General features: G+C 35.0%; 1 protein-coding gene across 1 annotated transcript; it reads right to left on the reverse strand.

The window, feature by feature from the left end:
* Nucleotides 1-622: 622 nt before the first annotated feature.
* LOC120626424 (cholesterol 25-hydroxylase-like) lies at nt 623-14,434 on the reverse strand. Its single transcript, XM_039893949.1, has 6 exons — nt 14,203-14,434; nt 8,354-8,550; nt 4,372-4,620; nt 3,176-3,359; nt 1,529-1,701; nt 623-814 (listed from the first exon to the last, which is right to left on the reverse strand). Exons 1-6 carry the CDS (start codon nt 14,432-14,434, stop codon nt 623-625), a joined length of 1,227 nt encoding a protein of 408 aa, XP_039749883.1.
* Nucleotides 14,435-15,707: the final 1,273 nt, after the last annotated feature.

Raw genomic sequence — 15,707 nt, forward strand, 5'->3', positions numbered from 1 at the left:
AGTTTTTTATAAAACCCGCCTATGTATTAACTTTGAGTACAATATATCTTTCTATAGAAGCGGTGATTGGGTAGTAGCTCGACTTCACCTCAGGGGTCCGAGTTCTAATCCCCGCACGCACCTCTAACTTTTCTAAGTTATGTGCGTTTTAAGTAATTAAAATATCACTTGTTTCAACGGTGAAGGAAAACATCGTGAGGAAACCTGCCGGCCTGAGAGTTCTACATCATGTTATCAAAGATGTGTAGAGTCCACCAATCCGCATTCGGCCAGCCTGGTGGAATACGGCCTTAGCCCCTGGTTGTGTGAGGAGACCCGTGTCCTGCAGTGTACCGGTAGTGGGTCGATACGATAACTCTGTGTCAGCCTAATCTTATATTCCTGGGATATCATAAAGAAGTTCCTACAGCTAAGACATAACATATAAACTACTGTATTGGTTCTTGAAAATAAAATAACAGATTAACTTTACATTTTATTAAAATACCGATATTAATTAAAATCTTACAATAATTTAGTACTAGCTTACAATTGCTTTTCTTAAAATCGAGCTTTCAGATTTAATATTAGCATCACATCGAGTTTAATTTAAAAGCTATTCCTTTTCAACTCCTTATCTATATCATTGCTTTGAGTTTAAAATGTCTTTACTGGTATTTACTGCTTCTATGCCTTTAGTCTTCTCCACAAACTCCTTCGCATCAGAATCAGTTTCAATTATCTTCTTCGCTTCAACTGAGTCTATCAGCGGTGCTTCACCGTGGAATGTTTCTTCTGTGTACACGCGGTTAATTTTCCTCATTGTGCCGTGGAACTGCCAATAAAAAAGAAATGAAGTTTTATCAAAATTGTTAACGGATTCAAAATGTTGAAACTTCCTGATACAAACATGTTTAAACTCTAGATTTACATGACCTCCTAAATATATTGAAATAGTCGCTGCTTACTATATATTAGGGTCTCACTAATGAACTTTGTATAATTGATGATTGGTTATACAATCTTTTCCCCTTAGGCATAAATGTCTAATATGTTGGATTTATGTGAGAAAATCCTATTTTGCAACAAGTGTAATTTTTACTATGAAAATAAGTTTATTTTTAATGACGGCAAATTGGCGCAGTTTGCAGCGACCCTGCTTTCTGAGTCCAAGACCGTGGGTTCAATTCCCACAACTGGAAGATGTTTGTGTGATGAGCATGAATGTTTTTCAGTGTCTGGGTGTTTTTATGTATATTATAATTATGTATGTATATTATTCATAAAAATATTCATCAGTCATTTCAGTACCCAGTTCAATTTTAGTCATCAACGTAGGTGCTAAAACACATGCTAAATGACCTTTTGACCACAATTATGTGAAATAATCTAATTTTGTAAAGTTTGTATTAGTCAGCTAAGTTTTTTCATTATTTATGTATATTTTTGGAGTGTCTGTTTTCTTGTTTGGATTTTTGAATACAATTATGGTTAGTAAATGTTTATAATATGTCTTCATATTGTGTTTGTTTCTTAAATGTAAGGGTACCTTATCCCAAAGAGACATATTGAAGCCGTAGTTGCAATGGAAGAACTGATGATGCTCATCGTGGAACTGGGCGTCGGGCTGCCAAGGCTGCCACCACTGCCCCTTGAAGTTGATGCCCGAGTGGTCAATGATCCCGTGGTAGTAGTTGTAAAGAGCCACAGCGTAGAAAGGCACTGAAAAAATTAACTTTAGCGGTTAGTCCAACAACAAAAGCACTTTCAAAGAGGGTTTACTTTGAGCAATCAAAAAAAACTGAAACCAAACAACAAAACGTCTTCAAGTATAAAGAAGTCATTTTGTGTCGTTCCACATAACTTGGGTCAAGGGCAAGAAGGGGCAGAAGAAAAATTTGATGAGCTTTGCACTACCACAGTAAATATTATTTTGATATTTTTTTTATTACTTTGATATTTTTACCTAAAGAATGACATCAATTGAAAGTAATGAATGATAAACGGCAATTCCCCTGCATTATCTACCTTTTTATATTATTGTCTTTTCTCTAGCTATTCGCTTTTCAAAAAAAAACAGTATTCATTTAAATACTTTTAGAAGATATGTAAACGCGTTCTACATTGTAACGTATGGCTAAACCTTCTTTACGAATGCGAATTCTATACCATTAAAAAGAAGATGATCTCAGGAAACGTCTTGAAGCATTTGAGATGTGGGCCAACGCATGCCAAAAATCAGCTGGGCTCGAAAGGTTACCAATGAGAAATTCTTGTAACGAGTTAGTTGTCAGTAAGAACTTTGAAAGACCGTGAAAAAGAAAAATTTGCTAATCAAGGACATGTGCTTAGGCATGACAAATAAGGGCTACTGCAATTGATAACGATGGAGTTAAGTTGCTTAAAATAGGCGCTTCGGTCGCAAGAGGAAGTCTTGGTTGCACAACATCAGAGAGTGGACTGGGATCGTGAGTGCCGTCCAGCTGTTTAGCCTTGCGGTAGAAAAGGTGAAGTTTAAAAAACTGACGGCCAACCTTTTCTAGTTAGAGAGACACTTAAAGAGTAAGAAGAGAAGATTTGTAATAGTTTCAGAATCCGAGACGAGTGAATTTAACTTTTCATAATTGCAAATGGCATTCTTGGGAAAAAAGACTCAAGCGACAAATTTTTTTTTTATTATATTGGTGGAGTTAACATTTGTTAAATGCTTGATATCGGTCAAGCTTATTTAACCTTTATCGGTCATGCATTTAACATGCACATACGGTCTAAGCGCTAAACGAATTATAACGAAGACAGAAGACATAGCTTTAGCTTAAAGACCGGCATTGGATCGCAGGATACATTATTCTTTTAGTGTAAGTCACAAAATGTCGTACCACGAAGTATATATATTAAATATATTGTTGAATCCATAAAAATAGTAACGAATGAAGGCAAATAGTCATTTTTGATTCTTATTTTTATTATATATTCTTATTTTGGTTTAACTATTTCATAATATATCAATAACTATATGATTAAGGATAGACATTGTACGAGTTGTAAAAACTCAAGAGCAGGTTTTTTATAAACCTGCTCTTGAGTTTTTACGACTGATATGAATTAATTAATGAGAAAGGCATAGATAGGAAGGGTTAGTTGCAATAACCCCTTACTTTTTGCATAAAAGATGGAACTATACGAAGGTACTTACTCCAGTGTACTGGCAGAGTAAATAGAGGCAGGCACATAGTAAGTTGCACATGCATGATCTCAACAGGATGGATGGCGGTGACGGAGAAGGCGGTGGGCTGCTTGTATTTGTGGTGCAGCTTGTGGAAGTTCTTGTACAGCCACGGCGTGTGGTATAGGCGGTGGAGGATATAGGTGGTGTAGTCCTTGGGAACAAGTCACGAGTTATATTAGGTTAGGCTAAGGTCAGTTTTATCGAAAGTTGATCATTAATTAACCGTTCCCTGAAAATTGATCGAAGTGAAAAAAAGAAAGGGAAAGAAATTAATCTAGATAAATAATCTAGCTTATTAAACTAAATTTCAATGCCGACCACGTATAACTTGCCTACTCAACATCAGCCGCAGCTTTGTCTTTTTAGATGAAACGTAGAAAAAAAGAAAATTAAAAATTTGTACGGCAAATGTAATCCACTTGATCTTGTTCCTAAAACGGAGTGATATTTTGGAATCTTCAGATAGGATTATAGAAAAGTGGTTTTCTTGAGTTATGAGTCAGCCGTTTGCAGCTATGTTCGAGAATTTTATTCTTTGTATTTCTTTTGAAATTAATGAGAAGTAAGCGTTTAACCAGCTTAGATGGAAGCTAATTGGCTTAGCAACTTACTTACGATCTGTATGCATCTGCTGCCTCCCTAGCACAGTAATGAGCACTGTGAGGTAGAAGTAGAAGTCTCGGGTCCGATCTCTGGCGGGGGCTATTTAAGAATTTATATTTTCCAAAATATCTCTGGTCTGGTGGGGGACCTCGGCCGTGGCTCGCTAGTTACCACCATACCGACAAAGACTTGCTCCCAAGTGATTTAGCGTTCCTGTACGTTGCTGCGTAGAAAGCGACTGGGGTGCAGTACCCTAAACGTGTTAGTCTGCTTACCATCTAAGGCTGCATCAACACTTACTACCAGATTGCAGTCAAGAACTTATTTAGAGTGCACTAAAAAATAGAGCTAGTAGCTAATAAAAAGATCTTATGTACTAAAAATCAACCGATTGATGTCAACTGCTGGACATAGGTCTTTTGTATACCGCGTTCCAAACTTCACGATTCTAGGCCGCTTGTATCCAGCGGCTCTCCACGACTCATTTGATGTCTCCTATCCACCTAGTTGGGGGTTGACCAACGCTGCGTTTACAGGTGCGGGTTTGCTGATGCACTTACCGTATAAATAAAGAGTATGGGGAATTGCAAGAAAAACCAAAGCCAGCCATATTCATTGAACTGGTAGTAGACCGTGGAAGGGTTCTCGTTGTAGATATAGCAGGCGAGAAAAGCTGAGAAGCTTCCCGTGATGAAGAGCGACAGGGTTCCAATCATGATCTCGTGGCGCTCCAGTTCAGGCGATAACCACTTCTTCGGCTGGATCTTCCACTCTTGTGCTAAATGCCTTCTTCTGACGTAGAAGTACCACTGGAAATTGTAACGATAGTTTGATTATCAATCAAAATTCAAAATTCATTTATTTCAAGTAGGCCTAATATAAGCACTTTTGAAACGTCAAGTCTGTCTGTTTGTAGTGATTCTACCACCGGTTCGGAAGGCAGATTCTACCGAGAAGAAGCCGGCAAGAAACTCAGCAGTTGCTCTTTTCCAACATCAACAATTTACATTTTGCATTTTAACATTCATTTTTCTATCTTGTGAGAGCTGTAAGCGGAGCCGGATGCTTCCAAGCAACCTTGTCATTAAAAAAATCATCAATTGTATCATCATCATAATCATCATATAAACCAGCCCACTACAAAGCACGGGTCCCCTCCAACAATGAGAAGGGGTTAAGGCCGTCCACCACGCCCAATGCGGATTGGTGGACACCACACACCTTCGAAAACATTATGTAGGACTCTCATGCATGCAGGCCTCCTCACCGTTGAAGCAAGTGATATTTTAATTACTTAAAACGCACATAACTTAGAAAGTTTAGAGGTGGGATTCGAACTCGGCCCCCCGAAAGTGAAGTCGAGCTCCTACCAAATATCGCGTCTTCACTAAAAAACTAATAATGTTATATTTATCTCTATATCAACCCATTGGCAGCCGCCTTCAGGGCACGAGTCTATAATCAGAATGGGTTAAAGCTGTAGTCAGTGGCGTGCATAGAGGGTATGCAAAGGGTATACAGATGATATAGAATAAATAAAATCCACAGTACGAGTTATAAATAGCTAAGGGTAGGCTTTTTTTTAACTCTTACAATGCCTATCCTTAAGTTTGATATAACTCGTATTGGAGATTTTCATCGTTTTATATCATCTGCACGACGCCGGCTAAATGAAAAAGTTAAATCTAAAATGTATCGTAGGTATCGCTTGTCTATGCAAGTAGTCCTTACTTAAGAGGATAAACGCGAAAGTGAGTTTGTCTTTCCTTCACGCCGTAACTGAGTAAATAATCAACTTGATTTTTTGCATACATCTCTATGATTACTAGAAAGGACAAAGAGTGACTTTTTATACCAGGAAAATAAACTTTTAACACGGGATTTGTAAAATACAAATAAACGCGGGTGAATAGCTCTTGCAGCATCTAGTAAAAAGTATATAACACACTACAGGCACGTGTGTGAACACAAACACAGGCACACCCAGGCACGCCACATACACGCGTACACACGCACACACACAAATATGTGCGTTTTCATATGCTGCGACGAATAAATTTTTGTCTGATTGTTTTCGATCGATTAGTCTTAATTGTTGTCTTTGTTTGTTTACGTTTTGTTCAAAGTTTTATGTTATTAACTCTTTTACATATTTATTTATTCGAAATAACTAATTATTTTTATGTTAAATCCGAGACCGCCTCCGAAATCTTATATTTATGTAATCTTTGTGGCCTTAGATTTAAGTGAAACTATTTATAAATATATTTAATTACAATGGATGAATATGTGCAATTTAATTCTTAGAACTAAATTATTGGGCTCTGAACGGGCTTCGTTGCGTCATTTGATTGGTTAACAATAATTATTAACAATTCTAAAAATATCTCAATTTGATTTAGTGTTAACTAAATTATTTTCTGACACTTTTTCTTCACTGTACTTACAGTGAAGAAAAAGTGTATGTGGTTAGGCTTTAATTGCTTTTATTACATTTACATGCAAAATTAATTAATTTAAATAATTTTTGAATGTTTGGGTTGCCAAAAATATATTTAACGGTGCCTTCTCATGACCATATTATACTTATCTTAGAACTAAGCAGAGAAACAATTGCCGGTACGTTTAATAAAGGATAACTGATATGTTGTTTTACCCGTCCATCCATCCCTTTGACAGGGTCCCTATTCTTACGGCATGAGGTATCAACATGAAAATTGATATTAAAATAAGTGGAAGCCGCTCGGGTTACTAACAAAGTACTAGTTAAGTAAAGATCAACATTTTTCAATTAAGTAATTTACTGATTAACTTAAGGTAAATTTATTGTGAACTTTGAGAACATTAAGATTTTAATTAAGATTTTATAAGACTTAAAGTTAAATTCTAAGTAGTCTTATATTCATTCATTAAACAGAAAGTAACCAGACGTTTAATTTTTATTCCTTTTTTCTTAGCAAGTTTTATGGTGCTATTTAGATATATAGCGAGGTTAGACCTTATTTGCTGTGCCAGTATACTTATCCAGGTTTTTTTTGGTATCACCATATTACAGTCGAGTTAATGTTTAGCAATTCATACCCACGCTTTTTTATCATACATGTAATCGTTAATATTATAATAGAATTTTTCTATAAGTTTTCGTTTTATATAAACTTTGAACTTATCGAGAGACATCTTAAGGATTTCATCTGGTATTTATTTGTTATAAAATAAAATACAATTACCCTATAGTCGTAAAAATGTAATAGGCCCGTTTTGACATTTGTGCAAGACCATAGAATGTAACTTGGAACGAAACTGAAAGAAACAATAAAATAAAAATAAATTACATACAGTGTTTTAAAAAATACGCCAATTTTTTTGGGACGTTAATTAATATGAAAGAATATATTGCGAGTATTCTTTTTGCGCTTACTTTATAGTAGCATGCAATTTATAATTGTTCTCAGTCTTTTTTTTTTTATACTAGAGCTGTAACCATTTTTTTACTGAATATCGAAATTAAATATTTTGTAGTTATCTTTACTGCAAAGAATGTGCTTGGTTCTCAAAATGGGTTCTAAATAATGAGTCTGAGTTGATGTATCTGACCAAGCGGCACATGACTGAAGCGTCCCCGCGCGCACTGCGCAGTTTTTCGTTCCTCATCTTGTAAAGTTGACTGTGCGCTCGTTTAAGTTTGATATATATTGTTTACTATTACGTTAACTATGGCTCTTCTATTTTGGACATTAATTTAAACATAGTGATTTGACTAGATTTTTGTGTTTGTTGTTATTGAGTACTAATTCTGTTTCAACATGTTGAAAAGTGGACGTATAATCGACGAATAAAAACAGCCAGTCACGCGTATTGCTTGTGAAGTTAAAGGAATACTTTGAACAAACGAACACTTTACAATACATAATAATATCAATCAAGTACTGATACAAACTTGAATTGATTTATCGTGAGTATCGAGTCCCGAGTCTTATGGTTCCATAACTAGTTACGTCGCGATGACAAATGTCAAAACGGGCCTATTACATTTTTACGACTATAGTAAACTGCACTACAAGTTTATTTTTAATTCTAATATAAATATTGTTACAGTCCACTTTCTTTTTAAATTTTGTTATATTTTTATGTACATAAATTAAATATCCATTAAATGCACCATCATAATTGGAGCTTCTTTTAATTCATCTCTTAAAGACTCTCAGTATATAAAATGGTGGGCCCATTTTATATACTGCGAAAACATATCCTTCTGCAGAATAAAAATTCTGGTAATCAATATCAGCATCATTAAACCATCACAATATGCCGTAGAATATAATGAGCAACATTATTTTAACCGTAGCGTAACCGTAGAGAAGTTAATTTTACACGAACAAAATTGTACCTGTTAAGTTCTTAAAATTTTTTGTATGTTTCTTTAGGACTTGTTAAGCTAAAGTATAACATAGCTAAAGTATTAAGTTAAATTTAGGTAAACGAGGGTAGTCAAAAAGCTTTGTGGTATGGCTTATTGGAATAAAAAAATAATTAAAAACTTACATGCAGAAAGCCACCTATAGCGAAGTATGTTCCATACGAAACGAAGTGTGCCGAGATGAAAATGACAGCAAAGTTCTCCATCTTTAGATTCTCCGACGTGAAGAGCTTGTAAATCTCTTCCGTGGTCATGTTGCGGTCGCTCTGCGTGTGCCCGAAGATCTGCTTGAGAGCTGTCACTAGGATCACTACCCATTCTCCTGAAAAACAACAAACAACTTTTATATAGTACTTATTAATATCCAAAATTAGTTACTTTTTCATAGTATTCATTATCTGACCAATCAGATGGTCCGGCTTGTAGTAAATGGAAATCTCACGCCAATAAACAGAGGGACAGTTCGCAGGTCAAGCCAGGAACATGTCCTGCGAGGTGCCGCCCTGCGTCAGTCAACCTGAAGGGCCGGTGTTAAGCCTCATGGGCCTGCAATTATTCCGGGAACCACGCTATTCAGACCTTAAAAATGCTTTACGGCAGAAATAAGCAAAGCGGTAGTGCTTGCCCGGACGAGCTTTTTTTTATTACACTGCAAGTTAGCCCTTGACTGCAACCTCACCGGGTTGTGATGATGCAGTCTAAGATGGTAGGCGACCTAACCTGTTAGGGAGTAGGGAGTATGGTTCCAATCGGTTTCTATACTACATCGAACCGGAACGCCAAATCGCTTCTTGGCACGTCTTTGTCGGTAGGGTGGTAACCACTGCCAAAGCCTCCCACCAGACTAGAGAAAATTCGAAAATTATAAATCCCACAGCCGGGAATCAAATCCCTCGAGGGGATTCCCTGTAAGGGGAGGCCCCTTACAGGGAATCCCCTCGAGGGGATACTTAAATTCCCAGCGCTCACTGATACGCCAAGGAGGTTGTCTTAGCTCTAACCGTAATTTTAACAACTAATTTTTTTTTTGTAATTTAAAGTAATTACTTTGAATTACAAAAAAAAGGGTCGTTAAATAATTTAGAACCAGCTTTACCTAATAAATTCTTCGGCATCAGCATTAAAGTGGAGTCAAATTTTAAGGAACTCGAGACCACTTTAATGCTGATAATTTAACTTTTAACCAAACAAAGGGTTCAACCGTGCTGTTTTAGCGATGAATTTTATTGATTTTTATTACGTTATTTATAATAAGCAAGACGGCTTAACGTGCTCTCGGAGTATGGGCACCAGCTAAGAAAATCCAATACTGACTTAAAAATAAAAAATAGGAAAAAACACACCACATATTGCTTTAAAAATAATCATACCCCTAGAACTAAAATAAATTAGTAATATTAAAACGATTTCAAGAATAAATTCTCGTTTAAAATCATCGCTGAATATCGGAAAAATTCTACTTGGCACGATCACTTGCTGAGCAAACAAGGAAAAGCCACTAAAAGGAAATGTGCGAGAATGTTTTAAAACGTTACTTCCTTTTGTTCAGCGGAAATGTGAATTAATAGACGATACTAGACCTTAGTACTTTGTTATACCATTCAATTTGGAATATTTTAATGTGAGCTTTTGACTGCTTTATCCGTATTTGGTTTATGAAAGCGCTCATTATGTTTAGAGTAGATTTTTCCCTAATGCATTACTCTAATTACACATGTGAAGCTGCAATTACATATTTAGGATTCATTAACTGCCTTAAAAATAAATTAATAGTTCAAAAAAATAATGGTATAAAAAACTAAACAATTTTTTTACCATTTAGTTACGTTTATTAACAAAAGCGTGTTTTTTAGTTTTTCACTCATTTTTTTTTCTTTGCGGTATCATAACTTACGAGATAAAAATATACTAAAAACTATTAAATAATATGTAGCTAGATGTCAATAAAGGGCTAGATATCTGGTTATTAACAGTTTCTTTCAGTTTCAGAGTCCTATAACAGTCCACTGAGTCACCACACTCCACACCACACGTAATCACCACACTAGGGTAACCCTTATGCCCAGTGTGGTGATTACGGGCAAACCCTCCGGTTGGGAGAGGCATTTATTGGTGATCGCAATGAATGATAGTAGTACTGAGAACACTGTTGGCGTTTCCTGTTTTACTCCCTATTTTCCCATGGGTGTCGTACGAGGCGACTAAGGAAACTTGCCATATTAACCAATAAAAAACTTTTTCCTACATAGTTTTCTATGTGATACAGATTTAGAATCAAGTAATGAAATTACGTGAGACAATTCAGTTTTAAATATAATTGCTATCGAAATCCGTTATCTAATCCCTGTAATTGATCACGGTAGCTATTCGCATCAGATATACGGTCGCCACCTGAGCGTCGATAACTTAAACTCCTCATAATTATCATTATCTATTTGGAATGTAAATCCGATCCGATCCGATTAATAATAGAAAAATGTACGATAAGTTTATAGACTTTTTTGCCAGTTTTACAAACATTTTCTCCCGGTAATTATATAGAAGCTACTTGAATCGTAGATAAGAAGGAGTTTAACGCAATGTATATTATAATAATATACATAATAAAAATTAAATATAATATAAATTAAAAAATCTTTTGTACTACAAAACAAAATAAATTCAATATTTTTTTCTTGCTTAAATAATAAATTCATTAGCGAATTAGCAAAAGGAAAGGGTGAATAAAAATATCAACAAAATTTTGGTAAATAACGAGCCTGAAGCCTATTTTCAAACACAAACATGTACAAAACAGTCTAAAAGATAGCAAATTTAACATTTGAATGATTTGCCAAACATGGGCACACCATACGTAAAGAAACTAAAGTAACACAAAGATTCATGTAGCAAAACTTACAAAAAATAATACTACTAAATGGCAGAGTCCCAAAAAAAAGAACTAAACTAAAAGATGTTATAAAGATAACGCTAAAACAGCAAAATGGAAATACGCAGGTCATGTCGCAAAAGCAGGAAATGAAAAAAGATCATTTTGACAATACAAACGCATATAAAAAGAAAAAAAGGAAAACTAATGACTAACCCGAAACAAAAACGAAATTGAGATGTAGGAAGGAGACCTATGATCACGCGTAAAAAATAAAAGGATAGAAAAAGAAGGCTTTAGCGTTGCTTTTGGATGATAATATTAAAGCTTTTAAAAGTTAATAAAAAAAAAGATCCTTTATATTATAGGTATCTCTTATTTTGACACGAGCATCGGTTTTGATAAGTCTCAATCTCAATTCAATTGGTTCTGAATATATCAGATCTGCTGCGAGATTTCTTATATGCTCTATATGGATTTCAAAATCCTAATTTCTCATCTATAAAGCCTTCGAAAGCGGCTCGTGATACCGGACTTAAATATTCGTCCTGTACTCTCTAAGATATCTATTATTAAAGCACTAATCATGCAATTTACATATAAAAATTATTATCTTTAAATAGGTAGTTAGTTTTTTTTTTGTATCGTAAAATTACATTGCCATACTTGCAATAACTTTTTAGTTTCTTAGAATAGCTTATCTTTATTCTATATATAACTCAGATTAGTAATAAACTAAATATGCTGTCAGTCGTCCAAAAGTATTCGTGAAAAATAAGAATTACCTTACGAATTGGGAGACTTTTTTTTAGTTATTATTGGCGCACAAAGCAGATGGTCCACCTGATTTTAAGTGGACACCAACGCCTATAAACTGAGCAATACTTCACAGGGCATGCAAGGAGTACGTCATGCAACATTCCACGGTGTTTCCATCAATTTGAGGCGTAGGTGTTACGCCTCATGAGCCTGTAATTACACCGGCAACCACGCCCTTCAGACCGGAGCACAGCATTGCAACAATGCCGCTTAGCGGCAGAAATAAGTATGGCAATAGACTATTTAGTTGGTTTGATAGTAATGAATGTATTTATTGATCAAAATTTTGGAAGTCAGCATTTTTTTTTAGACGAGTAATTCACTTTTATTCATTGAGAGTAAAGCAAAGTTTGTCCCAAAAGCTTCGTGCTTTGAGGCGTGCAATAAGATATAATATTAAAAAAAGCACGATGTCTTAGTACAAACAGGGATTCCTTAATGTAATATATTATTTAGGAAAAATGTTATTAAATTGTTGCTTTAACGAGGAAATACAAACAAGATGGTTTTTAATGAGGAACCCGACGGCGAGGATTTCAAACAAAATTAAACATGATTAGGTGTACATAATATTACAAAGTCGGGAACTTTCCTTTGTAAGTAGGGGTACCTATATAATTATTATGTTCATTATATAACCATGATGCTAAGCCAACATTTTTGTTGAATGTGAAGATATTTTGTAAGTTCCCACAATTCTAACAATTGAAATAAACAAGAAGATAGATAAATAATAAACATAATTTTACCAATTAGTTTGACAGGCATAAACAATTTCTTTCAACTTAAGATTAACTTCCGAATAAAGAAATAAATTTTTACAAGATAGAGTAATAGTAATCATCAGATCAACCAATTACCGGCCCTCTACAGGGCACGGGTCTCCCCCCACAATAAGAAGGGGTTAAGGCCGTAGTCCACCACGCTGGCCCAGTGCGGATTGGTGGACTCGGTTGGTGGGGTAATAGTTGGTGGGGTAATAAAATAATACCCAAATCATTTTGGTGGGCTTCTTCTTAAACCACGGGATATTTAGAGCCGTCAAGTGATCTCCATCCCTTATAACCCTATATAACCAAAAAGTTGATTTGACAGGTAGAATATCAATTATAACTGTATTTAAAGAAATTATGCCCTCAAGGATATATCATCGTGAACATGACATAGATATGAGTATTAACGAAACGAATTTTTTTAAGAGTAATAATTGATAGACTAAGCAGATGGGCCCCCGATGTAAAATGAAAAACCACCATCTATAAACAGAGCGAAACTTAGCAGGGCATGCAAAGAACACGTCATGCAACATGCCCTCTATCTCCACCAAATTGAGGCGTAGTTCTTAAGCCTCAATTGCCTGTAGTTTGTAATTTTAAAAACGTTGGTTTGACATCAGTAAACTAAACAAGAACTAATAAAGCAGTTAGTTTTATCAAATAGTAGTAAGAAAGTGCGTTGTCATTTTAATTCCCAATCGAGTTTTAACAGCTCTGAATAGTGAGGCAAAAGATCTGAATAGCTGGAGCTTAGCATCAAAAATACGCTTAAAGGTAACTCTTACACAACCAATGCTTTAGTTTGGGATTCACCCAAGAGTTGGAGTTCACTCATTACTATATTCACCTAGAGTTAGAATTTGTAAGTATGTATGATGATATATGTTTTAACATTTTTCTGAAAACAAGTAGATTTACATCATATTTTTTTATTAAGTAAATCTTTTTTAGTTAATAATTTATAACGATAGGGCAGTTTCGTAGAAATACTTGTCGGTTTAATTCAAATTCAAACACATAATAAAAATAAATTTTTGATAATTTATTTTAACCTTTAAATAAATGTATTTAATTAATAATTGAAAATAAAGTATCAAATTGTTTAATTTTTTTATTAATTCCGTACAATACCATGTAAATACCATAGAGATTACATAATGATACTAACAAAATCGGAATGTAATGCTAATCTAATGTTTGCATTTAAAATGGAACCCTGTGAGTGCGATTTAACCAAAATTATCGAGTAGCGCACTTATTATTATCATTATTAAACATTCTTATTTAGAAAGTTTTCATTGACAATCTTTGTGCACATTAGGTTTGGGCCAGTGCTGTAAATTTTTAATTTAGATTGTGGTACGACCAAGTTGTGTATTTTACTGCTGGTATTATGTATTACCTATAAAATGTAAACTTATTACGTTCTAATTCACTCTGAAATATCGTTATAAACCAAAATATTAAAATCTCTTAATCAAGCTAATATAACTAAATTATATGAACATACCTCTCAAAGTAGAGCCAAATGTGAACACGGCAAACGTCGCAATAAACGTGCTAATAAACTCCGGTAGCCTTTCGAAGAACTTCTCCAGGGGTTCCGCATACTTCTCTATCCACTTCACTCCATCTGTCAGAGGGTCCCAGTACTTTGGTTTTGTTTCTTCGTTACTCTCGTCTATACCTTCTTTGGATTGACTAGTTCCATTGATTTTATTTCTATGGCTCGTTTCTGTCATCCTAGAATTTTGAAAATCAATCATTAAACGAGCATTTAATTCTTATCAAAGAAAAAGAAGGTCAGGAAATGCAGGAATTAGTGTTAATTATAAGTGGCTAACATCACCAGCGTTCCAAACGATTTTCTGCATGGCTAGTATAATTTGGGGCCAGGTATCTTGCGATTATCTCTTGCGAGATTGCGAGTTTTATCGATTTTTAATCCACAAAACACTTTTGTAATGCTTACGTTGATGAATCTTAACTTCGAGTTTGTTTCTGTGTTATACTTTCATGCTTAAACGGCTCAATCATCATGAAACTTTGCATACTCTTTACCAGAAGTACAAAAAGGATATCAGGTACCTTTTATCCAGGAATAAAAACAGTTTCGAGCGACGTTCAAAAAACTTTTAGAAGAGGACAACCCAAATTTTAAAACAGGGCACGGGATCCAGGTATCAACAATTAAACTCCGAACAACTGCACCTGAATATGTTATAGACTTATAATATGTGCACAAATTGTTCCCCGGCGAGAGTCTAGCCTTTTTTAACAGAGGAAATGCCTAATGCAAAGCACTCCTTTGAGGTATACTGAGCGTTTATGAGGGCTTGCACCCACAAAAACCTGTGTGTTTCTCCATGAACCAATAGAGTAGGGGACGCACTAGAGTATTCACCGCACTCCTGCCAAGGTTTGGCCCAATTTAAGGCAGGTCACATCATCAAGTAGCCTAGTGGTTGCCAAAGCGGGTATTATGATCTTATGATATAGTGTTTATACTGTGCTCGGAGGCATACATTTGTATTCCACTACAAAAATAATTACGCAGCTTGCAAATGAGCTAGACATACTTATACAACGAGTGGATACTTGACTTAAATTAAAGGGAAAATTCGAGGTGTGAAAATGAATAAGCGTCTGACGTAAAGAATTCGAAGAATAAAAAATTGAAATAACTTGAAAGACCGAAGATGACCGATTATGAAGAAGATTATTACGATGTTTCCCTTCACCGTTGTATACATGATATTTAAATTGCTTAAACATTGAGCTTATTTTTCTGTAATCTATGACAATTTGACCAATCCCAACTTATAGTGCAATTAGCAGATTTCCTAATCTTTCTAAACGAAACCAAAAGAAGTTTTTTTATTCCTTTGCTTATTAAAATCGATATAGTTATATCAGATATGAGCCAAAATACAAACCAAAACAGGCAGACAGAAAAAATGTTTTTATGTTAAAGTTTGTTTGATAGATCACATTCTAGTTATTTTGAGATTCCAC

The sequence above is a fragment of the Pararge aegeria genome, chromosome 9, assembly GCF_905163445.1.
Source record: "Pararge aegeria chromosome 9, ilParAegt1.1, whole genome shotgun sequence".
NCBI classification, from domain to species: Eukaryota; Metazoa; Arthropoda; class Insecta; order Lepidoptera; family Nymphalidae; genus Pararge; species Pararge aegeria.

Bases quoted from the DNA above. Each gene is read 5' to 3' on its own strand.
- LOC120626424 (XM_039893949.1), bottom strand. From the start codon at position 14,434: ATGACAGAAACGAGCCATAGAAATAAAATCAATGGAACTAGTCAATCC. The intron at 8,551-14,202 runs GTATGTTCATAT...GTTGTTTTTCAG, and splicing joins ATTTGGCTCTACTTTGAGAG to GAGAATGGGTAGTGATCCTA. The intron at 1,702-3,175 runs GTAAGTACCTTC...TAATTTTTTCAG, and splicing joins TACTCTGCCAGTACACTGGA to TGCCTTTCTACGCTGTGGCT.